Consider the following 26,563-nt stretch of genomic DNA (forward strand, 5'->3'; position numbering starts at 1 on the left):
GGATTACAGTCAAATGAGAAATCACTAGTAGGTACCTACTTAGTATATTTTAATATTTTATTATAACACACTCTTCAGCGTCAGAAATCGTATTTTTCCTATACGTGGTCTACTTAATCAAGTCTGCATTATTATTATGATCGATGGAGAAGTTAACAGTGCGTTCTATGAATCGTAATGATCCACGATGTACCGCTAAGCAAATTTATATTCTCCACCTCGTCCAGTCAGTGAAAATGTGGGAGGCCTGGCTGTCGGTCTACGAATTAGATTTACCTCCAAAATGACCGTTTTATTCAGTTCGAAAATCTTGATTTATTTGTGTAAAGTCGGCTCTAAGAATTTTGTGATGTTATGTTGTTGAATAATAGCTGGGATGATTTTGTTTATGTGTTTCATTTGCACAGGTTTGTTATTTATTCTATGTTTATTAAAATGTATATAACGCGTAAAAAGTAGTTTAAATAGAGATTCTAGTTAGTATTTGTTTTAAAAAATAAATCATTTCAAGTAACTATACTCGATATCTATAAATTGGTTATGACAGAAGATCATGTATGTCCGTTACATTTTATAAATAAGGAGGTAATGGTTTTTATTCCTAATTTGTTCTGTAATGTATGATCTAACGATAATTATTGCGTCTTACTGATGCAAAAATAACATCATAATATCGTAATATATCCCAAGAGCCCACGACGCGGACGGCCAGACATTCCTTATTTTATAAAAGTTGACACAGTAACTAAAAAGTCATCGAGATACATGGAAATCCATCAACATAACATTACTTATATTATACATTATATTTAACTATTACTATTATATTTTAATAATTATAGTAAACTAATGATTTAATTTGGTTATTTCATATTTGATACACTTTTAGAACGTTAATTTGATGACATGTTAGTTATTTTTTAAATTTGTCTGGCAAGATGTAAGAACCATGAAAACTGTCCGGCTCTTGAGGTAACTTTTTATACGTCCCCAAGTAACATAATATAAAATTTAGATATTATACTATAATGAAAGTTAGGTACAATTTTATACACCTTTACTATTTGTTTCCTGCCAAAGTAACCACAACTCAGACTTGATAATCACTAGTCGTTCTTATCTGTATCGGAGACATATACAGAGATAGGTACTTTCAACTTTTATAAAATAAGAAATGTCTGGCCGTCGTGGGCTCTAAATATAGGTACCAACCTATTAATAAAGTTAAGGTTTAAATTTTTGAGGAGTTAATTAAAAAATAATATTATGTCTGCAGTACAACATCGACTTTTAATAACTACGTAACGTATGCATATCGGAATAATAATATATCCGGGGGTGATAGGTATTAAATTCGTGATACCTAATATCACGAATTTGGAAAATTAGATATTTTTTTTCTACATAGAAAATTTAAAAAGTTTCAGCATCTCAAGATCTGAGGTTTCAAGCAAAGTCTTGAGGTTACACAATGGTGCAGAGGTTCCTTACCGAAAGGATTAATGGGACCCTATTACTGAGAGTTGTCTGCTGTCTGTCTGTGAGATGTAGTCTTGTGACAGACGGACAGCCGTCTGTCACAAGACTACATCTCATAAACCGGGATAGTTAGACATTTGTAAATTTCAGTCAATAGATATGAATTTCTGTTGTCACTATAACAACAAACACTAAAAATAAGAATAAAATAAAGACGGTACTCCGACTCGGACTTAACCGATTTTTTTATTTTTGTGATATGTAATAATATTAGGTACTTACCATGGTACTTACCTATAGGTATTGTAACTTATGCCTTATTTACAATATATACTATTAATTCAACACGTTTATTATTTTTAAGCGAGAGCCCATCCTATATTATAGGTGTGGAAGAGCTTTTTTCAAAGTACTACCCTCTCAGTAGGTACCCTAAGTTCTAAAGCATTGTGCGCATAAGCTCTCGTTATACTATACGGTTAAAATTTGAAGCAATAATTTCCGTTCCGGAAATTGCTGTGAGACCTTCTAGCCTCTTTAACGAGTGCAATAAAAATATATTTTGCATTCTTACATACTTATTATGTGCATATGTTATGATTAATGAATTCTTGATAAAACATAAAAAAGTAAAACGACGGAAAATATTTGTTGGATAGTTTCAACGTAAAGACTAATCTCAAAATTTACTTCGGTTTGGTTCGAATGAACTAGTGCTGCGATTTTTTTTTTCTTTGTATCACTTTCCAAAATCGGGTTATTGGATTGTGACTTGGATTGTTATTATTTTGTTACCTATTCATTTAAAGTAAAATTTTAAATTACTCAGGGCTGATTTTTAAATCGTTGGTGAAAACTTATTCATCGAATAACGTATTAAACTACCATTTTAAAAATGTATTCTAATTGTCCGTATTTGACAATTTACAGGTGACATTTTAAAATGTTCGTGTAATACTTTATTGGACAGATAAATTTTAACCAAGGATCGAAAAATCGACCTGAATCGAACTAAGGCGACATGCATACAATGCGTCTCCATTCTAATATTCTTTTTCTAATACAATTTTATCAAATAATTCACTTTTTTACATAGATACAAGATATACAAATATATATAAAAAAATAAAACTTGATATGAACATTCAACAAACAGGCAAAGCGATATTCAGTAAAATTGAAAATAGTGATATATGAAGCTAATAAATACGGCTCTATAACCCGTATAGTCGTAGAATTCTATCTTTTGCTGATTGCATATAGCCGATTGGATTTATCGGCTTCAATTAATACTCATCAACAATCATTTTTTATCCTGCAGCCTGCTGGGTGCAAACGAGCTTGCTCGGCATGCTATTTCTAGTTACTAACTTGATATTCAACTTCCTAAGTACAGGTCACTGGAATAAACTTTATTGACCCTAACTAGTACCTAACTTTATAAACTTTTTTAATTCATGTTTCTTTCCTATTTATGTAAAATAACTTGTAAGTTAAATAGACGGAGCAACGATTAAGTACCTATCAAATTATAAGCCGAGGACAAAAAAAAAATACAAAAAAGTAATACTTAATAATTAATCAAATTATTACTTTATTCTTGTAGTCCCACCCTTGGTTTGTTAAAATGCAGTTACTCTGTGTGATTTCCATCCACTTATCTACACCTACAGAATTCAACTTTCAAATTCATTTCATTAGGCAAATTCAAATTAACAATGCACAACGTATACTCAACTATATTGTATACACTATACAATATATATGTTACAGGAAATGTATGTAATCCGTCATTGTATACAATTCCTAGGAAATGTATACAATTCCTAAAATCGTACGGAAATGTGTGAAATAAATTATTTTATACACATTTCCTAGGAAATCTATACATTTCCTAAATAGCTATCGGAAATGTAAAACATTTAAGATATTGATATGTCGCAGGCAAGGGTTGGACTAAAGCAAAGGGGGCGCAGGACTTAAAAAATTTTTGATGGAGTTGGTGTCATTATAACACCTATTTATTATTGTTTTATCGTAAAGATTACGCTTATATAAGCATGTTTTATAGGAACAACTTTTCTCTAAAATCAAAAATAGCCGAGATATTCGCCCTCAAAGTTAGATTAGGTTTAGGTTAGGTTAACCGTTAGGTTAGGTTAGGTTAGGTTTGTTAAAAAAAAACTACACAGACACTTCGCGGGGCTCCGTCGACGAAGATCGAACGATCGAAGATAATAATATGAACATAATATTATTACAATTTTACGGTATGACTGTTACCCGATGGTATCAATAAGAGCCATAATAAAAAAAAATAACAACGTGTTTTATTACAGAAAGCATTTACTTTACACATTTCCTAATACGATATAGGAATTGTATACAATTCCTAGGAAGATTATACATTTCCTAGGATATGCATGTATTAAATAGTTTTTTAAACAATATTTTATACATTTCCTAAATGGTATCGGAATTGTACACATTTCCTAGGAATTGTATACAATTCCTTGATTTCATACATTTCCGGTAACATATACATGTCTCACTGGTTAACCTTGAAAACAATTTTCATTATTTTATTACTAATTTCAGTGTATTGATATGTAGTTTGTTAGTTGGTGTTTAAATGGATATTTGTTAACGTTACACGTAAAAACTGCTAGACGGGTTCGGATTAAACTTTCCAGGAATATAGGTTATACGTCAGAATAATACATGAGCTATAGAAATACTTGATTGTGCACGCGGGTTCGTCCGCGGGTGAAACCGCGGAACAGCTAGTATATACTTTCAAAAATAACAGGTAGATAGATCTAAGGCACATCGTAGAAATCTACACGGCTATTTCATTTAAATAATCATATCAAAAAGCAATTTAAAACGTTATTAGTAACTGAGTTTGAATACCTACTTTGTTCCGTTAACTTTGTTATGAGTTGTAATTCGGAAGTTTTGTGAACGCTTTAAATAATTTGAACATTTAATTAGAAGTTATAACTACATTTGCTACGTTTTGTTAATTATGTTTTGTTTTTAGGAATTGTAAATTTGTTTAGGTACTCTCATTCCCCGGGAAACTGATGCTTTTAAAAATGTAATTTATGTACAAAAATTTAACAGTAAATCCATGAATAAAAATTTAGGAGTAGGCAATTTATCATGAATTCTTTAATTTAGGCTTTTAACACTATAATAAGTCTTCATTCATTTCATTATTTATGTGTAAAAATATGGTATAATTTTCAGCGACGGCAATTCAATGGGAAGCCCCTGTGCCGTACGATCCTGTGTGGTATGCAAGTTTACAAACTTTTGCCCCTGTGCCTTCTTTGAACGAAACAAGAACTTGGTGGGGGTGGGTGAATGAGCAGGATGTTATTTTCAGACTCTTCACTAGGTGAGAATTCCTTTTTAATTATATATAATTATACAATAGAAGATAAAAATAGTTTGTTGGATGCATTAAATTATATTTTATCTTACGTTACCTTGGTAAATCCGGGCAGCGCTAGTAGCAAGAAATTTAAGTCGTATAGGAATTAATTAATTACTTTTTGTTCACAGACGGAATCCTTTTGATTATCAACTTCTTAAAACAAATGATTCGTCTTCATTACGCAATTCGAATTTTAATTTCGAAAACAAGGTGAAAGTATTGACACACGGTTGGTTGAATCACGGCGACAGCCCTATGCCTGAATCTATCAAAGAAGGTAACATTTTGTATTCAATGAGCGGAATATACAAATAGGAAATCGGCGCTTTTCCTTTTTGTCATTGATTGGTTTGCGTTGATAATGATAATAATTAGTGCATATTTAATTAACTGTATTAATTTTATAACGCAATTCAAAGAATAACATTTAAAATAAGTAAGTAACTAATATTTTCTAGTTGTTGAAACAGAAAAGAAAAACGAACTTTCTGTCTTTTTGGAGTTTTTATGCCGTTTTCTAAGTCTTGAAATCTCATTATTTTATTTTTGTAAAGTAATAAATTATTGCTTTCAGCCTATCTTAACGTAAGTGATATTAACATAATTGTTGTGGATTGGGGCAATGCTGCGAACGTGAATTATATATTAGCGAGTTACAATGTCGCCATGGTCGGGCGTGTACTCACACAGTTCCTAAATTTTTTAATAACCGAAGGTGTGTCCATGGATGACGTACACCTTATAGGACATAGTCTTGGGGCTCATGTTGTTGGAATTGCTGGCGCGTATGTCAGTAAAGGCCCGATAGATACAATTACAGGTACTTATGATTTTATTTTTACTACTTCTAGAAAATGTAGAGCTTGGTGGATAATAAATAGGTTGATTATTATTTATATTATTCAAACTCACTCATTTATTTATTCAATTAGACCTCTTGTAGAAGCACTTTCGAATCGTCATTACATATTTTTAACATTTACCACCGATTCGGAAAGCAGTATCTGTGGAGAAGAACCGGCAAGGAACTCCATACAACGTTACGTTACGTAAATACCAATACCATACATAACTGATCGTAATGATCTTGACCTTTCTTATAGTTTATACAACATATAAACTCATAATAATAGCTAATGCACATATTTTGAAATGGTTAAGAAATTTATTCTTAAATTTGTTTATAAGTTTAAGAATTTCTAATGGTATCAGCGTAGCTAAGACTTGTCAAAGCATTGGACACTATCGTTTTCCGATGTATATTTCAGGATTAGACCCAGCTTTACCGCTCTTCACGGTGGGTAATAAAGACGCTCGTCTCGACAAGCACGATGCGCGGCACGTGGAGGTGATCCATACTTGCGGCGGGTATCTGGGCTTTGCGTCCCCCCTCGGGCATATCGACTTCTACCCTAATGGTGGCACACGCCAGCCTGGCTGCGGAATTGATTACCGCGGTGAGAAATTAATAAGTATTTCTTTTTAATCCATGTGGCATATGTATACCTAAAAGAAAAACAAGAACTATCGAATACGGTTGAAAAAGATCGATCGTAATATTTTGAAAGCAATTTTGAAAGTCAAGAGTTCATTCGTATATAAACCAGTTTGTAAGAAAATAATTTAAAACCAACCAATTGTATTTTCGCACACGGTACTAACTACTGCAGCTATAGATGGGTAATAAAAATATGTAAGTATTATAAAACTTGCGACTTATTTGTAGACGTCGGATACTTTTAGCCTTGCCATTTTTATCGATAAGCTATCTTTTTTCGAAATCTGAAATCGATAAGTTATGTAGATGAGTGAAAGCGCCCAAAAAAGACAGACAGACGTGTTTTGTTTGGCAAGCAAGTGTGCCGGAAGTCCCATTTACTGAATATCTTTTAATAGAATTTTGAACGGAAATTAAATTCTACTTATCTTTCCCAAACGACAAATAGAGGAATGAAAATAAGAGTGAACTTACTTGACAGCTCTATAAAATTTTACTATCTTTTTTATTTATCCGCTATTAACCCTTTGCTGCTGATTTAATGAAAGCCAGGAAATAATGAACATTACCTTGTACTTTATTACTTGGATTTTATTACTTAGTCATCCCCAAGACTACAGGGAGCAAAACAATTTAAACTTCGTCAAAAACTAACACATAGTACCTATTATAGTATAATTTACACATAATATGAACACCTACACATCTTTGTAAATTACAAAGTATATTGCTTGAATACCTGCGTAATTATGGCTGTCTTTTTTACTGAAATAAAAAAGGAAACTACATTCCATAACTTAGAACAAGATGTACCTACATTACATTTTGATGGAAGTTATTCAACATTTAATATAGCCGTTATAAGCATTCTTGTTGCTTTCATTTTCAAGTCTTACGAGCCGGGAAATAAAAACGAAAATGGCTGCTATTTACACATTAAGCTATTTAAACTATGCCTTTGAAATATTTTTACTAAATTACACGAAGCGTGGCGGAGATAAATGTTTGTTTCTTTTGTAATATTATAATATTTTCTGTATTGCTATTACGAGATGTGCTTTGGCACAATAAGTACCTATGCTTTTTGTATAAAAATAGTTTTGACAAGGTTTTGACATGTAAGGATATGACAAGGTACACCCAAAATAACTGCGTCAACATTAAAAATTTCTTAAACTTAAAGCTTAGCATGCAATAGTAGCAAATAAATTATATACTTAGCAAAATAAACATAAATATTCCCGGGCTGAATTCTATTTCATAAATCATAGTATTTTACTCTGCCTATTATTGAGAATCGGCAATCGTTTTATCCAACTAAGATAAATCGTGAATTATTGTTGCAAGGGTTATAAGAGTATTCGATGTCCCTCTATTATGTGGGTGTCCTTTGTGTTACAGATACAAAGCTTGCCAGGATAATGTTATAATATATGCTTTGTGGTCATAAATAATTTCTTATTGCATGTAGACTATAAGCAGAGAGCATTCTTCACGATTATTGTCAAATGCCGTCGCAATGCAAAATGTTGGGATTTGGAATAATATTTTAGTATGAAGTATGATAAATATATATACGCTAAGTTAACTTTATGTTGATAGAATATTAAGGATGCTATAGATACAAAAATCCTAAACGAAAAGAATGAGGACTTTTTGTAGCATCGAAACCTAGAAATAAACTTTTAGAACATATTCTATAATAGTTCAGGATACATCGCCCATTTTTGCAAGTGACTACTATCAAGCTAATTTTCCGTTTGTAGCTTTATTTTGATGAGACGCCCAATAATTTCGTGTACGAAAGTCTCGATTGTGGTAGCTAACAGAGATAACAAGGATAAAAATTTTTGATTTGATGGTTCTCAAATATTTATTACTAACTGAATTTTTTTTTGTTCAATCTCAAGATAATTACCTAAATTATTCGAAAAAATATTTGTCCTACAAAATCTATGGTTGGATCAAAGAGTCCCCCTTTCCAAAGTGTATCGATAACGAGGTCATCATAAATGATTACTAACAAGCTGATTTTTTTTGTTTTCACTTAGTTAATGTTTATATAATTCAACAGACATATTGTCCTACAAATTGCGTAATAAATATTTGAGAACCATCAAATCAAAAAATGTTATCCTTGTTATCTCTGTTAGCTACCACAATCGAGAGTTTCGTACACGAAATTATTCGGTGTCTCATCAAAATAAAGCTACAAACGGAAAATCAGCTTGATAGTAGTCACTTGCAAAAATGGGCGATGTATCCTAAACTATAATATCGCCATCTGTGTACGAGTTTTTTAAAATTCAAACAGACCTTAACATTTAAAATGTAATCAATCAGTATTCCCAACCGCTACAAAAAGTCTTCATTGAGTACAGTGAACTGTACGAAAACATTATCAGATCTCTAAATTCCCAGGACTGTGCGCCCACAACAGGGCTCATATGTTCTTCGCGGAATCGATCATATCGGATGTGCCGTTTACCGCGGTGCGGTGCCGAGACTACGACGAGCTGTATTACCAGGGCTCCTGTGAGGGCACGGGCGAGACTCTGATAATGGGCGGCTTCGACATTCATTACGGGTGAGTGAAAGTAATTACATTAACGTTACGTGTTCGTTTGAGTGTAACGTCAAAATCACCTCTTGTGATTTATGATTGGAGTGCACGGTCGCCAGGTACGGTGCGTATTTATGGTAATTACTGATTAGATGTTTTAAAGGTTTTATAGGTTTTTGCGCATAATTTTATATTGGGGTGACTTTTTCAGATATTTTTCTTTTTTGTTTATTGTTTAAAAATAACCTATGATACTTAAATGACAGGCAGTTGCTGTAGACAACGTTTCGTCCGTAGGCGTTTATATCAACCCTAAACTTTAACTTTAAAAACCCTATTAAAATGTACCTTATGAAAAGACCTGCTAATGTAATATTAAACACTAAACTTAAAGTAAACACCGACAAACTAGCCCAAATACTAAGCGATCACAAAACTTACACCCCAACATTTCCATTTAACAGCCACAAATAACAGTCGAAGTAATTTTAACTATTCATAAACAGTTAACTTTCGTTGCTTTAAGGTTTAATTACACGACGAACACCCGTTTGTACGGTGCTAACAACTACTGTTTAAATCTTAAAGCCAAGGACGTTGGTTATCTCAATAAACTTTAAGATTTCCATCATTGTGAAAATCATACTAAGTAACATTATAACACACCTACATTCTTAGCAATACTTATCTTGTATTATATTTTATAACAAAACTTGGTAATTAGTGAGTGAGTTTAGTTTTGTTTTTTACAGCGATAATAATTTGTCATCAGTAAAAGTTATGAATAATTAATATACTTTAGTTAATTAGTTATACAATATACATGTTGCAATTTAACGTTTTGACGTGACAACGTCATAAAATTCGGTAAAGCCGGCTGCACGCACGAAAAAACATGACTCATGCGGCGTTACCTCGCTCTGACTCCTCTTGAGGCGTTCCATATTGTAAGGCTTGAAGTGCGAGCGAGAGCGCGGAACGAGCGACAAAGAAGCACAATCGGACGTTGTCACGTTCAATTATCGTCAGTAACCGACTTTATAACAGACAACCAATTTTTTTTTATTTATTACAGGAAAGATGGAATTTACTACCTCAAAACGAACGCAGAACACCCCTACGCAATACGACCAATCCCGTGAAAATCGTAAAGTATTAATTCATCCCATTGCCAACTTTGACTGTAAATAAAATTTTCATCTACTTTATTCAAGGCTAAAAATTTTTATTCTGTAGCGACAGCAAATGGGTCGCGGGTCGACTTAATAATTTACGTGGCCTGCTTTCATTTAGATGATTAAACCTTCATCAGCACTTAAATTGTAGAAATAACCAGTATCTACGCTCAATTATTATTGTAATATACTATTTATTGATGTGTAATAAGTAATTAGTTAAGTATGCAATACATTATTTTAGAGCTATGTAAATTATTATATGTATAGATAGTAAGATTTATGACACTGTAATAAAGTATGTATTTCGTTTTTTATCTTGGTTTTATTCACTTCGTCTATGCAGCAAAATTTAAAAATGTTGCTCGACAGAAAATTGGTACGAATAAATTTTAAAGGAGCTGGAAATATCTGGCAATCGTTGGGCGTTGTATACAATTTGAAGACAATTTGTATTCCCCGTGTGCTTGTTCGCGAAGGAACTTCCTGTAATACCAACCGGGGGCTAAGAAATAATGTGGAATAAACTGCCGCATTGAAACGTGCATGAACGATGCGGTGCAAGCTGCACAAATACAGTTCAATTAAATACTAAAATAACACGTAGGAGTTAAAATACACCCACAGATATGATATTTTTACACTGAAAGCAATCGATAAGTTAATACGTGGAAAAATGTTGATTGAAGATGAGAGAGTAAGCAGAACTGTAATAAAATCTATGAGATCAAAGACTATTTTAAAAGTTATACACAGAAATTTCTCAACTGAACTATCGCCTGTAGTTAATATAGTTTATTGAATAATAAATTAACCGTGTCAAACATGATGTTAAAGATAATAGTCTAGCAACACTGTACTTGGAATGAGCCAGATCCCACAGGGATGGTGTTCATCTAGTCTCTTTCGCCTTTCTATAGAATATAAGCGAGAATCAGGCTTTATGTTGTTGGTTTACTCTTTCTCCGAAAAAGTGTAAAACTTGTTTAAGCATTCACAAACGAGTAAAGAAAAAATAGAATTAAGATAGATATTAACAATCAATTTAAATAATGAATCGACGATGAGAATTATGTAATTTAATAAAATTTCCCGCTAAATGACCTTAACTTAATTATCTTTTTCATTGCAAAAACCACTTTAGCAAATGCTGAAATGAAAGATCCGACGTTAATTTGATACAGTTACGTCAGAGCCTTTCGAAACGGGTAAAGAATTTTAAGTGTTGCTCTCCACTAGATATAAAAAGATTTAATAATTTATTTAAGCGATGCGTAACTGATGAGGAAATTAATACTGCTCCTAATTTAATATAAATTATTTCAGGGGAAGTTAAGATGACGATGAAATCTTCCTAAATTTTCTTTTTAAATTAAAGAAAGATTTCTATAGGATACAAATGTTCTGATTTAGAATTTCTCTTCGCCATTCGTTTGAATTCTATATATGTATGGTAAGTAAACAACGCAGGCTATATATATACAGGCTATATAAGTATATAGTCATATAAAAACTACATAAATTTCAATTGTTTGTAAGTACCTTCCCAACTCAAACTGCAAATTGTATGCATTCTTATATAAAGAAAACCATATAAAATGATGATGTAGTTTTTATTCAAACATAATATACAACTACCATAACTAACCCTTTACAAATAGGTCTCGTTTGCTATTTCTAACAAGAACACAGAGTTGCTAAGCTTAAACACACACTTGGCTAGGGGAGGAAATACAGGCTTTAACTTTTTCTCTCCCCTACGACATTTAAATCCTAACTTACATCACAACAACAACCTTACACCATGTGGGGGACAAAGAAAAGAGTATGTCAAAGTAAAGTGCGAGAAATAACCTCTGTTTGACAAATACTTTAACATGGTAAAAGCCACTGCCTCAGTACCCCTTTCTCTTTGGATAATTACACGCGGTTTTGTTACATACTACATTTCGGATATGTGAATGTTAACTTTGATCCTGTCTGCTTAAATTTAATTTACTGTTGCCTGTACTTTGGCAATTTCGGAAGTGTATAAACTTGAAATGGTTTGAAGTTTGTTAAGGTGGGGAACGTGTTCAACTTACAATTAACTTTCATTAATCCAAACCATCTGAGATGTTATTAATTTAAACTTTCATTTATTGTTCGCTAGAGCTATAGATGACTTTCAAACTTTAATATCAAATCAAATCAAATCAAATCAAATTTATTTATTATTATTAAACATACATACATACAATAATTACAATTACAATTTATTACAATAGGTATACAATTAATATAGATAGTAATATTCAGTAAAATGTTTTCATGTCACCGAGAGCTTCTTTCTTGACAATTTCGCATTTGATTGTATATAAATGATTTGCATTTCTAACGATGGATACTAAGAAATAATAAATTAGAGCTGGCATTCAAACGTTTTCTAGATATACAAATATTATTTCTGTGTACCTAAAGCAGTAGAAGAAAATTATCCAGAGATCTTCGCCCGTCCTATACTATTTCTTATATTTTTCTCCGCTCAAAAGTAAAATTGTTCATGTAAAAAGTAGAAAAGTTGTGAATTTGGGTGGAAAATCCTTATTGTATAATAATTTGTAAGTATATTATGCCATCTAATATCTATCTAATATATATTATAAAGGCGAAAGTTTGTAAGTATGGATGTATGGATGTATGGATGTTTGTTACTCTTTCACGTAAAAACTACTGAACCGATTACAATGAAATGTAGCACACATATAGAAGGTAACTTGGATTAACACATAGGATAGTTTTTATTCCGGAAATCCCACGGGAACGGGAACTATGCGGGTTTTCCTTTGCAAACGCGGGCGAAGCCGCGGGCGGAAATCTAGTACTAAATAATGTCGACAAAAATAACATTAAATAATAGTAAGGAATATATTAGGACGTTGTAAGCAATATCTTTGTGGATATAACTGTGATGATCAGCGGGCTGTAAAAAAGTTATGCTGTTGCGGTAAGGCTGCTCGTAAAAGTCATCTTAGAAATACGCAGCCTTGGATGGCTTTTCCTTTATTGGTTGGGTCCATTAAAAAATATTACATATTATTAATTCATTGCTACTCTTTTTATATGGCTGTTAAATTAACTCTTTGTGAAGTTCAGTACGTTTTTAATGTTAACAGTTATCTTTTAAAATACAAGGCCAAATTATAAAGAAAATATATACAACAAATACATGTAACCAATACAACATATTAATTAATAAAACTTTGCACCGAAAATAGATGTACCTAAGTCAATAAATTATTAATATGCCATGTTATTTGATGTGGTGAGTTAATCCAAACTCAGCTATAAGAAACCATGTGCAATAGACAGTGATTTCATAGACGTAGAAAAGTTTAATATAGTGCCTCAAATAGTGAAACAATAATTAGGTATTATTATTGGATATAAGAAACCATGTTCAAAAACAAAACATATGTGTAAATAACATAAGGTTGACTACCTTAGTCAAGCTTACATAACAAAAGGTTATTTGGTGTGTGTTCAAGCCGAAACCACTTCCTATTATGAATTCAACACGTTACAGATTTCAGCCGGCGCTGGGCTCACCAAATGCTTACCTGACCAACAATAATTATAAAACAAGCATTATAAACTTTGAAACAACTTTGCGGTCGTTTTATTTTGAGTTAAAAATACGGTCATGGCCAACGACAGCAATTAGGTTTTAAACGTGGAAATGTTAAATTTAAATCCGCATTAATATTGTTTGAGTTAAAATTCAGGTTTACGTTTTAATGCTTTGCAATTTATGTAATAGAGTTATTGGAAAGAAAAATATACTCACTGTAAAGAAAATTATTTGGCGTTTTTTGTACTGTTATATAATATTTTATTTATAATTTTTTTTGGTTTTTGGCAGATAATCTTAATATGGAATAAGGAATTCAAACAAAAATAACAGCCAAAACGAGTATCAAAAATTGCGTAATTTTTGTAAACTGTAATTTACGTTAAGGTGTCGCTAGACCCTGAAATATCATGCAGTTGCAGTTCTATTTTCAAGTGAAGAGAAAACTGTGGGTCGAGGTTTTATAGATTTTTTTAAATTCCTTGTACCTATGTTAGGTATTTATAAAAATATAATCTCTACAGTTACTTATTTTATCTGTGTCTCTACATCAATTTTGTTAAATTTTAGCAGATATGTTTTTATTCCATCTCTCTTTGAATAAAAAGCAATAATAAATAGGATCTCTTGTAATTTTATTTTGTTGAACGATCAAAAGTTTAACTAGACTGAAGAAGAGGGAATTATCAAAGTTTTATCTCTCCCTTGCAGTAGTTAAAAGGTTTAAACTCGTTCAGTTGCCGCATTTTATTTAAATTCAATATTATATAAATATATTGTATCTATGTGATAAACGTGATAATTTTAAATTTTTATAATAATTCATTATTATAAAGAGTGCTTGAGTATATGAACTACTCCAATGCATTGAATTCACACAGTCACTTATTATGTCCATAGGTAGTAATTTTTCGTTCACTCACAGGAATACAAATTGTTTGTACTTACCTAAATGTATTTAACGTAAGACATGTTTATATAATGTAGGGTCGTAATTGATAGACGAAAGTGAGGTCTTGGGTAAATTTGATTCATTTAGGGGTAATCCAAACCGCTCTCCCCCAACTATCTCATTAGCCGGCCAATTTGTTCATGGATCAAGCTAAGACTTTAATCTTACGGCTTGGCAACTAGCTTCTCATACTTTCCGATCCTCTTGAATTAGTAGCAAAATTAGAACGCTCTTTTATATTTCCCATTGTACTTATGTAACATGAGTAATAAATTTAGTTACTGATAGACTGACCTAGTTTAAAAGCAAACGTTGTTTTAAGTTGGAAAATTGATCGCGAATATGATAAGGAACAAATAGGTTAAGGATTATTATTAATCAAATTCGCATTCGATTTTTTTAATAACACATTATAGCCAGTTGACGGTGTTTAAAGGCAGTAGGTAAGGAAGGTATCCAATAATAATACCTAATTATTGTTTCACTATTTGAGGCACTATATTAAACTTTTCTACGTCTATGAAATCACTGTCTATTGCACATAAAGAAAATGATCACCTACAAACTTAATTTTTCCACTGAAAATATTACCGTTATTAAAGTTTAATGCAAATTTAATCCAATCATAAAACGAACTCGCTTCATGCATTTGAAATGATAATTAAAAACCGTACCTACTCCAGCGTATAAGAATAAGTGATTAGTAAAACCAATATCGAGACAGCAATTTGCATAGAAAAGCTTGCAGGCTTTGAAAATTTTCCCGCAGAAGCGACGTTCGACGGTCAAGCGGGCGTCGCAGGCATTAATTAAAACTGTAATTTATCTCACTTAGCACCCCAACTTGCTTTACTTCAGCCTTAGTTGGATATAAAATAAATACAGCAGGAGTATCGACTTTGGACACCTTTTATAGACATCAATGGTAATCGGTATCGTTTTGTGATAACAAGTCAACTCTTTGATCGTTTTTATATTGCTTGTTTTTGAAAAATTGTATAAGATGTGATAACTCGACATCGACATCGAGATGATAACTCGATGTTAATTATGGAATCCTATCAGTTTTATTTCTAGGACTTTGTTTTTAACAACATATTATAAGTAAGTAGCTTAGTAGTAGAGAAATAGTCGCATGTATACCATTCTAATGTTACAATGTAATGCAGCGAGCAAGTAAAAAATATTTTCAGCCGTTATTATTTTACCATCGTATAAACTCCATTACGTTCTAAACTATCTGTTAAATGGTTTTATTGTTATGCGTGTATGGATGTTTTATCTTTTAGTGCTTTTTCAATAGTTCATAAAGATTTACGGTGTAGACACACTAGTATAACTCTACATGGGCCATTGAATTTACATGGCACGGATACTGGTTTTCGTAAATTAAAGCTTGCTTTTTGTCCAACGAAATTGGAAATCTCGTAAACAAAATACAATTTTAAAACAGCGATCCAGTTCAGCTATTATAGGACCAACTTGAATGCAACTCTTTCAACAAACAAAGTATGATTTCAACTGGGACAGTTATTTCTTCTCTGTCGGCTTCAACGTGCCGTGTTCCTTCTAAATAAGAAAGTTTTAATTCGGCGCGGTGCGACCCCGGCCAGTGAGAACTAGGAAGTTTACAGTTTCGCACGTTTGCAAGTGTGGGGTGTGAGCGGTGTGCAGCGCAATTGTTGAATTAACGAAGGTTACATGCAATTCCTTGTTTGCAAACTCACTAACTTTGCACTCTGCCAAATAATTTTCAAATCGTGATACGTGCTAAACTAGTTAACAATTTCTGGAGTTATTACAAGTCAACATTTAATACAAACTCGCTAGATCATTTTAAATGTACATATTCATATGACGTTCTAGTTTGGTTTACTCATTTTAATACATTGTTACGATTTGTATTTCTAAAGAAATATCTACAGGTGCTTTATTTGAATACAGTATATTAAATCCCAATATGCAAGTATGACTATTTTTTAGAGGATTTAATAAATAGACGTAGTTAGGTAATTGATTTTTTTTAACCTTTACGTCCATGACAGTTTTCTTATCCATTTGGCACCCTCTTGTTTGTATATATATATATCATATCATTGTTTGGCACAGAATGACGATTGCAAGGCTAACTACATTCTTTTAAATTTATCATAAATAATCTGACATTCCATATGACCATAGGGTGCCATAGGTTTTTAAATTTAATTATGTTCATTAAACCGTCTTATAAGTCACTCCTCATTACATCTCTCATTACCGCAGTAATTATTTAAGTTATAGACGGCTAAGTAACAGTCCATTTAATATCCCATAATGACATTAAGAAAACGATGTAGCTACAATGTCGTGCGGAGTTAGGCGAGAGTTAGCGAGGGACGGAACAGTCATAATTAAGTTTTCAATGGAGCTGAAATGTGGTTTTACAGCAAACACTGTAGGACAAACTGGCCTGTCACAAGTCCCTGGGTGCTTTACCCGCGCTACGCTCGCTTGATTTAATATGCAGAATTCCTCGACTACGGTTCTCATGTGTACTTAACTTAATTGGTTTTGTCACCTTACGTTTTGATAATTTGAAGCTTAATGACGAATCACATACATTTGCATGTTTATTAGAAAGACGTGAGAGGTTAGATTCGATTTAAATTAAACTTTAAAATATAAAGGAATGCTTTTATAAATAATCCCAGAAATCCACGACTAAGCTACTTTACAATACATTGAAATGAAAATAGAACAAGTGTATATACGTGAAATTGTATTTCCTTGCAACGAGAAGTATTTCCAGTTAAGTTAATCTTCTTATCTACTTTAAATCTTGATAAATCTTGACAACAAAGTCGTAATAATCAGACGTCTCATTTTAAATTATTCAACTTTGTGCAGCTTCAGTAATCCTTCAGAATAAAACTTCGAACAAAATTTGTTAACAACCTCCTATTATGTATTAAATTTAAAGCACGAGCCATTAATGTATATTAATTGGCTAATTATAAGGAATTAATTTGTCTTTTCATATTGTTTCCACTTTCATTAAAATATTTTTAATTAATTAAACGTAATGCTGGAATAAAAATAACGTTTATATTTTCAAATTATATTTCATTATGGTGTAAAAAGCTTATCTTCTTAACCTAACATATTTAATAAGGAGCACTAATCCAAAATTGTTAAACATAATAATAAATAATTAGTAACGTCTTTCGCCGTACTATTATGTATCTTGAAACGAGCAACTATGTTAGAGAGTAGTTAGAACTAAATTCATTAAGGGACGTTGTCATATATTTTATTCAGTACGCTGTTAGTTGTTACCCCTTCTGAAATTTACTGTGGGTGGTAACAATAACGTTTCGGGGCATTGTATTCACTTGCTTATAATTCTAGTGTAAATTGTAATGTCCGACAAATGTATAGCGCACCTGCGTATATATCCATCAACTTTTGTTTGTCGAATAATAGTGCTATTATAGTAATGTGTCTTCTGACGTTGAAGAAGAAGTCTTAGCAAATTAAGAGGAACAATACAAAGGTATAAAACAATTCCTTTTATTATATAAGTATATCCAGAAACTTTCCTCTATTCCTGAAGTCTCACTAATTATATCGATCTAGTCAGCCTGTTGTAGATTTTCAACCGCATAGTACCAATGACGCTAATTTTTGAATAAACGTATGTGTCTGTAACTCACCCATAGAATCGTTAAATATTAAATCTAATAGTAGGTTCAAAGATTTGAATCATAGTTTGGTTATAGTTTGATTAACTTCGACATTTCGAATAACATTTTGATTGGAATACAAACATAAATGTAGCGAGTGATTTGAACGTCGGAGTTATTAACCGAACGTGTCTCTTGGGGCTCGGAATGTATTGGCATGTGTTATTCGTTATCAAATGATATGTGGTTATGAGTACTTAGCCATATTATGATGTACGGTTCGTGATTCGGGATCCATTATGTACCCATAGTGATCTCTATTTTATAACTGAGATAGGCTGAAATAGTCTATGGATATCAGGAAATCGATAACATTCTGTTGCTGTGCTCAACAATTTTAAATGGTTTTCGAACTCTTACAATGCTACAAACAAATTAATATATTAAATAGCTCGTAAGTTTTAAAGTATTCTGATATTAAATATGTTTAAATTTTAATAGTAAGTGATGCTCCCGAAACTACTTCATACTAATGAAGGAGTTTCGAGAGCTTAATTTTACATACCTAAATATTATTTTGTTTAAGCTATGTGTAAAAATAAATACACCACATCTGTTCGTTATAATTCTATATTAGTTTTATTATACTCGTAGTTAACTGGCTAACTAGTTTTGGTAACTCGTTTGTTCATCGAGAACTTCATTAAAGTTGTTTAACGAAGAGTCTTAAGTTATTATTACTGGATTATAAAGTTTTGTAAAGAGTATATACCTGCAAGATGGTTATGTAGAATAATAATTTCTGTAAATATTGACCAAAAGAAAATTTCAAATTGCGGGTATTTTTCAAGAATAGCTTAGCTGTGTCAGTTGTTTTCGCTACGGTGACTTTAAAATCAGTATTGTCACGGTTTTCATTTCTGAAGAATCATACTTATACTCTGTTAATAAAATTGACAAGACTTGCCACTAACAGCACTTTGCAGAATATCACTTGAAAGCAACAAATAATGAAGGTGTCTCCAACCAAGCAACCTCAAAGCGAAAATAAATATAATTTAGAGAATCCAATTATTTTGACGATGGCTTTTAAGGTGCACTTGAAACGTTTACAGAGTAAACGACATTGTAACGTAGCTTTTAATACGCAGGGTTTGAGTTTTGTTTAATAACAGATCTTAAGTCTAATGAATTCCATTACGATCGTAAGATGATATCTATGTAAATAGATAAAGATTGATTACGTAGGACTATGTAATGAATAGTTAAATTTAAGTACTTTTAAGTATTGTAAGTGCTTCAAATATTAACATAGATTTCGGACAACAATTATCACATCTCTGGTACTTGTAATTTTTAGTAAAAATAAGATAATAACTAATATGTTTATTTTATTTCAATAATTAAACAATACACACGATTCGGCTTTACTATTGTGTGTTAGTTTTGTGAATAACACACATAATTGGGAATATAGATTACTCAATAAAATATACATATCCATTCTGCGATAAATAAAATATTTATGTCAATACCTTTATTCATTTTCGTCCACACCCTTTTACCCTTACAAATGCCCTTTAGAAGCAGACAAGCAAATTGCGGTGTACCCCAAGTGTCGTTATTAAGCGACAGTCATCCAAAGGGTCTGTTCTTAACCCTTTTGCGGAGACGGTGTTGGTACATGCCTGCTTCGTGTTGATAAAGTCTCACAACGTATTAAACATAGCTTATTGCGTATTTTCATAGAAATTTACATAATAATACCAGCAAGTACACTTTCAATTATAAATGTTATTCGATTCAAATTGCTGAAGCACCCAATATCTTTCAATAAAAGTACGTTTTAATACCGTAATTGATAATGAAATGAATTTTTTGCGGTTTCATTATTCTGTCCCATAAATATTGGTCTACGTTTCGTGGTCGGATTTTCATAGAGAAACGCGAGTCTGACAGAAAAAGAGTTCAATCTAGCTCGACTGGATCTTAAATAGAAAGCTTAATAGCTTTAGGTGGCTGAATTGTGAAGACCATTAAGGAAACTAAAATCCATTAGTTTTAAGCATACTTTAGAATGTGATATTGCTTTTAGGGATTTCTTAATAGTTACTAAGGTAAATTATGCTTTTGTTTCTCCCAGAAAATAAGTAAGTAGGTGGTAACTTTTAGAATAGTTCATGTAATATATTTGAATGAGTACCTACATGTATAGGTAAATGATGCCGTTGTGGTATTTGTCTTCTTTGACAAGGATTAAAACTAAAAAAATATATTTCTAAGTTATAAACTTCTTAGCAATTTATCGTTTTTAATGTTGCTACATACTGTTCTCGGGCTTTGGTCTACTCCGTTTGATACAAACTTTATTGCTTCGCACATAAACTTCGCAAATACAAAAGATTTGTTGGAAAGTCAGGTTTTGAAAAATCTTTTGACATTTCGGCTTGTGTGAACAAATTTAACCGCCAAGTGAGCACAATCGACTTCTATGTAGCCCTTTTGACGAACCAACTGAAGCGAAAGATGATAGCCCATGAAAAATCCACGGATTTATTCGAGTGACAATGATATTATGTTTATTTTCTGTGCCTTTAATCTTGAATTAGTATTCGTACATTGTTCAAATCGATGAGCATTAACAATTAACCAAAGTTAACTGTTAATGCATAATTTATTATAAATATTTAGCCATTTTATATATATTGAACAGCACTGCAAAAATTAAAAAATTAAATCATTAATAGTTTTTAGAACGTTTATTTTCTAACTTTGTTGAAAACACCGACACAGGTTCTCTCAAGTTATATTATAAGTAATGTTAAAAATAATGTCATATCATCATATATCATTGGTCCCTAAAATACCTACTAATTTGGCGTAAATAATTATTTCGTCGACTCAATCCGAATCTTGTCTCACAATGTATCTAAACATCGAACCACTAAGGTGTATATTTGAATAAATCCCATGCACGAAGCGATTTGAAAATATTTTTTTAAGCGTTCGAATTATACGAATGGTAACAGAGTAACATAAATGAAAATAATTTCGTTGCCGTAAATGGAGTTCCTTTGTGAGAGGAAGGAAACGAGCCCTGCGAGTGTTTGTTTGGCGCAAACAATGAGTCTGCAATTTGCGGCTACCGACTTCGCTCTGTTGACGTATATCAAAATCCTAACAAATTACACTTTATGACTACGTAGGTAACTTATTTAGGTTGCATGTCTTGCTGGGGAAACTTGTTCTTATGTGTTACCGCTGTAGATACGACGAAACTTATATGAATTTTAGTTAGAAATTCCTCCAAAAATGTAATGTAATATATGAAATGAAACTTTAGTACAACTCGTGGAACTGGAAAGTTATTAAGATTATTATATTAAGACTGTTATTTATTAGGTAAATATTAGCGAGTCGCGACGTTAAGAGGTTTTTGCAATTTTCTTGTTTGCTAACGAATAAGCATAAAACAAAGTGATGTTACACCAAAACAAGTAGACTGGTGAGATAAAAGGAACAATATTTATTCAATTTGTACAGTTGCAGTGTCAGCCGACTGTGGAGCTAAACATTCAAATACTGTGCCGTATCAGGGTTTTAACAATTCACCAGGTACCAGTATTCTTACCAGATAAAAAAAGGAAGATTTATTTTGTAGATTTGAGGAAGAGTTGCACTGGATACATACGTTCGTGGAAAATCAGAAAATTCACATCCTCAATAAAATATTTGATTCTTCGTCAAGTGACATTAAGTGACGCACGTGCTCACGTCTAAAATTTTGCCTGGCGCAGAATTTTGGAATGTCTTTTTGTTTGACTTTCAACATCTACGTGACTCTTCCATTCATTCAGAATGGAATTTGCTCCGAAATTTATTAAACTTCTTATTTTGGATTCATTTAATAGATAGAGCCATTAATAAGAAGACAATTGGGACTTCAGGAATAAAGATCTAATGAACATCATTTAATTTGTACTTAAAATACTACAAATACCTCTGTCCACCCCTATGAGCGTCTTGAAAACACATTAGCCCAAACAAGATCACGTCAAGTCCATTGTTAGTCACATACTAGTAACTAACTAACAATTATGTTACATTCTGTTGCTTGGCAGGGCTTGTCGTATTAAACTTTATACGATTTCCGGCAGCTAGAAAACCCAATTAGCAATATCATCCGGTCTGAGAGCGTAACGGAGGCTGAGTGGCTGAGTGGCAATATGCGCTACAGTCAGTTAACATACACCTAATTGCTGTTAAATTTACTTAACTTTGCTGCAACCGCTGTGATTTACTTTAATAGACGCTGCGCTAGTGTTGGTAAGAAGTTGTGCCTCTCAAATGAAAGATAAACATGGCTTGATTCGCGTAAAAGCTCCTAAAAATAAAATTCAGAGACCCAAATCAAAAAGTAAATAACTTCACTTATTTCGTAGGAAAATTAATTTAATATAAAACTCAACAGGAACAAAATGCTTGGCTTTGAGTTTTTTAAATAATACTCCGTTATAATAAGCAGCACAAACACCGATAACTTATCTTCAGTGCCGCCTCTTACGAACGAGTGCTCTTCACATAAAATCAATGCATAATGCGAATTTTATAAAATGTCGAAAACTTTAAAGAAAAATTTATTCAGACAGGTGATGATAGGTGAGATTGAAATTGAATTCAAAGTTAAGAGTCTAATTTGAATGGAAAGAATTGAATAAAATACCGAGAATAGGGCAATATTAAGATGGAAAAATCTCGGTGTAGTTATTCGAGATATTTTTTTGTTTGTGGCACCTTCTTCCCTCCTGAATATAGAAGACTTTGAATAACTTGAGACTTTATTAAGGTAAAGATGAACCTTAAAAAGTGCAATTTAAAATAATGTTCCAATCTGGATATTGACAAAATATAGCTTGTGTTTCTTTTAATTATTGATATTCTTTATTGTTATAACAATTTAATAAAGATATTTGGCAAATTTACTTTGTGGATCGCTATGTGGTTCCAGAGGTAGATACCTACCTAATATTTATATCAGCGTTCATCGAATTTCCAGAAAATCTCGAATTATTAGACGACTATGACATATATTATATAGATTTATTTATAAATTTTAATACAACTCGTCTGTAGGATAAGGGGAGAATTTTTATCATAGATTGATTTCGTTTTAATGTTAATAAAAATTAAAAACTTATCTGTACTGTGTTAGTTAAAAGTAGGTAAACTAATATTACAATATAGAAAATTGTGAAATTATTTATTAACCACATATTTTTTTTAAAACCTATTCATGTCTCTAATTCCTCAGAACCTATTTATGCCTTCAATAATCCTTTATCAATTTAACCTCATTACACAAAGGTTTCAAACAATATTCATCAACGTAAACTTGTTCGAAACATTCTTATTGGGTTAATAAAGCAAAAGATTTTATATCTGTCCAACTAAAACTCAATCAGGGCCTAATTGATATATTTATGTTGCTTGTATTACGTGAATGAAGGAGAGGTATATATTGCGTCCTAATGAAGATTTGTAGTGAGTAATAAAAGTGTATTGGGATCAGCCTTTACTGCATTGGAAGGAACAAAAGAAGTAATTGATTGTAAGTAGGTATATAGAAAACGAATTCGTGCTTTATACTAGATATAAAAACCTTCAAAAGTCAGCTTAAAATTTTTAGAGTCCATAATATGTAGAGTATTTATAATTACATTTCAAAACATACATATAAGACATACTCTTTATACACTTTTACAAATATAACACCTCTTTCTAAATTAGCAAAAAACGTCCCAATAATTACGATTCCTTCCTCGTTTTCATTTTCACCTCTTGGAAACTAGCTTTCATTCGTATCCGAGTTAGCTTTAAAAATATTACACCGGAAATTGCTAGTAAAACGAATCCATTACTCAACAGTAATCAAGGTTCTGGAGTCACGACATGAGTTTTAATTATGTGCGATGTCAACAGCACACGGTTGTCGCAAAATGGTTTTCAAGTAGAAATACCTTAGTGAACATATTGCAGATAAGCGGCCCCCACAATGAAACGTTCCAGTCTGTGTTTGTCACATCAAGTGCACAATTTTTACGACAACAGCATATGGACGTGGATTATTGGAGCGTGATTACGTCGTAAAATGTACCACTGGTTTCATTCATTTATTGGTGATACGAGCGAAAACAATAGGTATTACTTTTACGTTTGAATAAATAACCGACATAATACAACATAATTAGAATTTTCTATACAATAGAAGCTTTGTTTAATTGTGAATGCTTGTATAAGTTTAGAGAATTATATCAGACTAGCTTCCCCCCGCGGCTTCGCTTGCGTAGTCAAAGAAAAAACCCTCACACTCACAAGCTCGAAAGCGTAAGCGTGCGTTGCCCGTCAGTCAGTCACTCAGTAACGGAGTGTTATATAAATTGATTGTTATTTTACAATAAATAAACAAACATACATGTTGTAGGTACCTAACAACAATGTCACATAATTACAGTAACAAATTCTTGTACGCAATATTAGCTTTAATTAATGTTGATGTACATAAATATAGTACGCAACAGTCAAAACTTTAGGTTAGGAATGTAATTAGATAGAAGCCACTTAGACAGTATATGCGTAGGAAATCAATTAATGCAAATTGCCAACTAATTACGGAGACGTATTGTGAAACGCTTTGACAGTCATCTAGTGGCTTCAAAGTGCTACATAGAGGCCTCCATTTTGATTTACTTTGATAGGAACCTTAGAGCGTTATCTTCGGAGTAGAAACATGACAATGTTTTAAAGAGAAACAGGAAGACGGCACGTAACAATTGTGTTTTGTTGATGTATATTATCATTACTAGCTGCTACGCGCGGTTTCACCCCCGTGGCTCCTGTAGGTCGTAGAGTGATCATATATACCCTATAGCTATCCTAGATAAATGAGCTCCTATAACACCGAAAGAATTTTTCAAATCGGACCAGTAGTTCTCGAGATTAACGCGTTCAAACAAACAAACAAACAAACTCTTCAGCTTTATAATATTAGTAAAGATTTTGACTTAAATTGAGCTTAATTCAATCACTTCAACTAATAATATTTTTTTTACCTTATTAATAAAAAAATTTTGGATGTAAGAAATATTTTTGTTCTTCGCAACTGAAACTACCGCAATCAACTACCGCAATCAATTGACATAAAAGCAAACACTGTTAGCTGTTGCTAACAAAGTAGCTTATACTTTGTTAGACCCATAACATTCTTGACCCTATCGTCAGGTCTTTGATGCTACAGTGGATACTTATGTTCTTCAAGAAATGGCACTTTTTATCGAAGCTTATTTTATTTTTATTCGTCGCTACTTCAGTGTCTTATGTCAGTCCGAATTATATATATTTAAGAATTACAGTTTAAAACACCGTATTTTTCTTACAAGATGGTAGTAACTAGGTCTTTCAGTATTTTTTCTGTTATTATCTCCATGCACCTTGAATGTATATTAGCTAAAGAGCTTAAAATGTAAACTAACTCCTCAAAATAACAATTAATAACCCTAATAACAATAACGAAATAGATGCAAAATGTACAAAAGGAGATGTAATTTCTCACAAATAAAATTAATAACCGTCTATGATTGATTCATGTCGCTCGAAATATTTGCCTGATTAAGCGATGATTGCCCTTCCCAGACGGCGGTAAACAAAATAACGATATTACTGTGCTCAGTCTTGAATTAAATTACCTCTATACTATAGGTACACGTACCGATTTCTATAACTTTATTTGGAAGTTATCGAGTGCTTCTTTGCGATGATACGAAAATGATCGATAAGTATTAAATACAATATACTTTCAATTCAAATTGTTAAACGATTTATACATACGCAAATCCATTAGATACACATGTTTCATATTAATGAGAAAGATTGCTTTGTGTTTAAAATATTTCTAAGTATGTTTATACATTTAGGAGGAAGATTTTCTTATTTAGCACCAACTTAAGAACTTCATTAATCTATTCAACAATACTAACCTAGCCTTTGTACTATTTATAATCGTTACATTCTTTATTCATCTTTATAGCATGACATAAAAATAGAATCAAAAATGTAGAGTAAAATTTTACAATTAAATTCACAATTAAATTAATTTAATTCACAATTAAAACGATAATTTAAAAAC

The 26,563-nt window shown here is 32.0% G+C and overlaps 1 protein-coding gene across 1 annotated transcript; it reads left to right on the plus strand.

Moving 5' to 3' along the window:
* The first annotated feature begins 224 nt into the window (after positions 1-224).
* LOC123690977 (pancreatic triacylglycerol lipase-like) lies at positions 225-10,471 on the plus strand. Its single transcript, XM_045635141.1, has 7 exons — positions 225-407; positions 4,732-4,882; positions 5,050-5,198; positions 5,496-5,741; positions 6,190-6,378; positions 8,841-9,006; positions 10,058-10,471. Exons 1-7 carry the CDS (start codon positions 377-379, stop codon positions 10,122-10,124), a joined length of 999 nt encoding a protein of 332 aa, XP_045491097.1. The 5' UTR covers positions 225-376; the 3' UTR covers positions 10,125-10,471.
* The last annotated feature ends 16,092 nt before the right edge of the window (positions 10,472-26,563 follow it).

Source organism: Colias croceus, chromosome 1, assembly GCF_905220415.1.
Source record: "Colias croceus chromosome 1, ilColCroc2.1".
Taxonomy (NCBI): domain Eukaryota; kingdom Metazoa; phylum Arthropoda; class Insecta; order Lepidoptera; family Pieridae; genus Colias; species Colias croceus.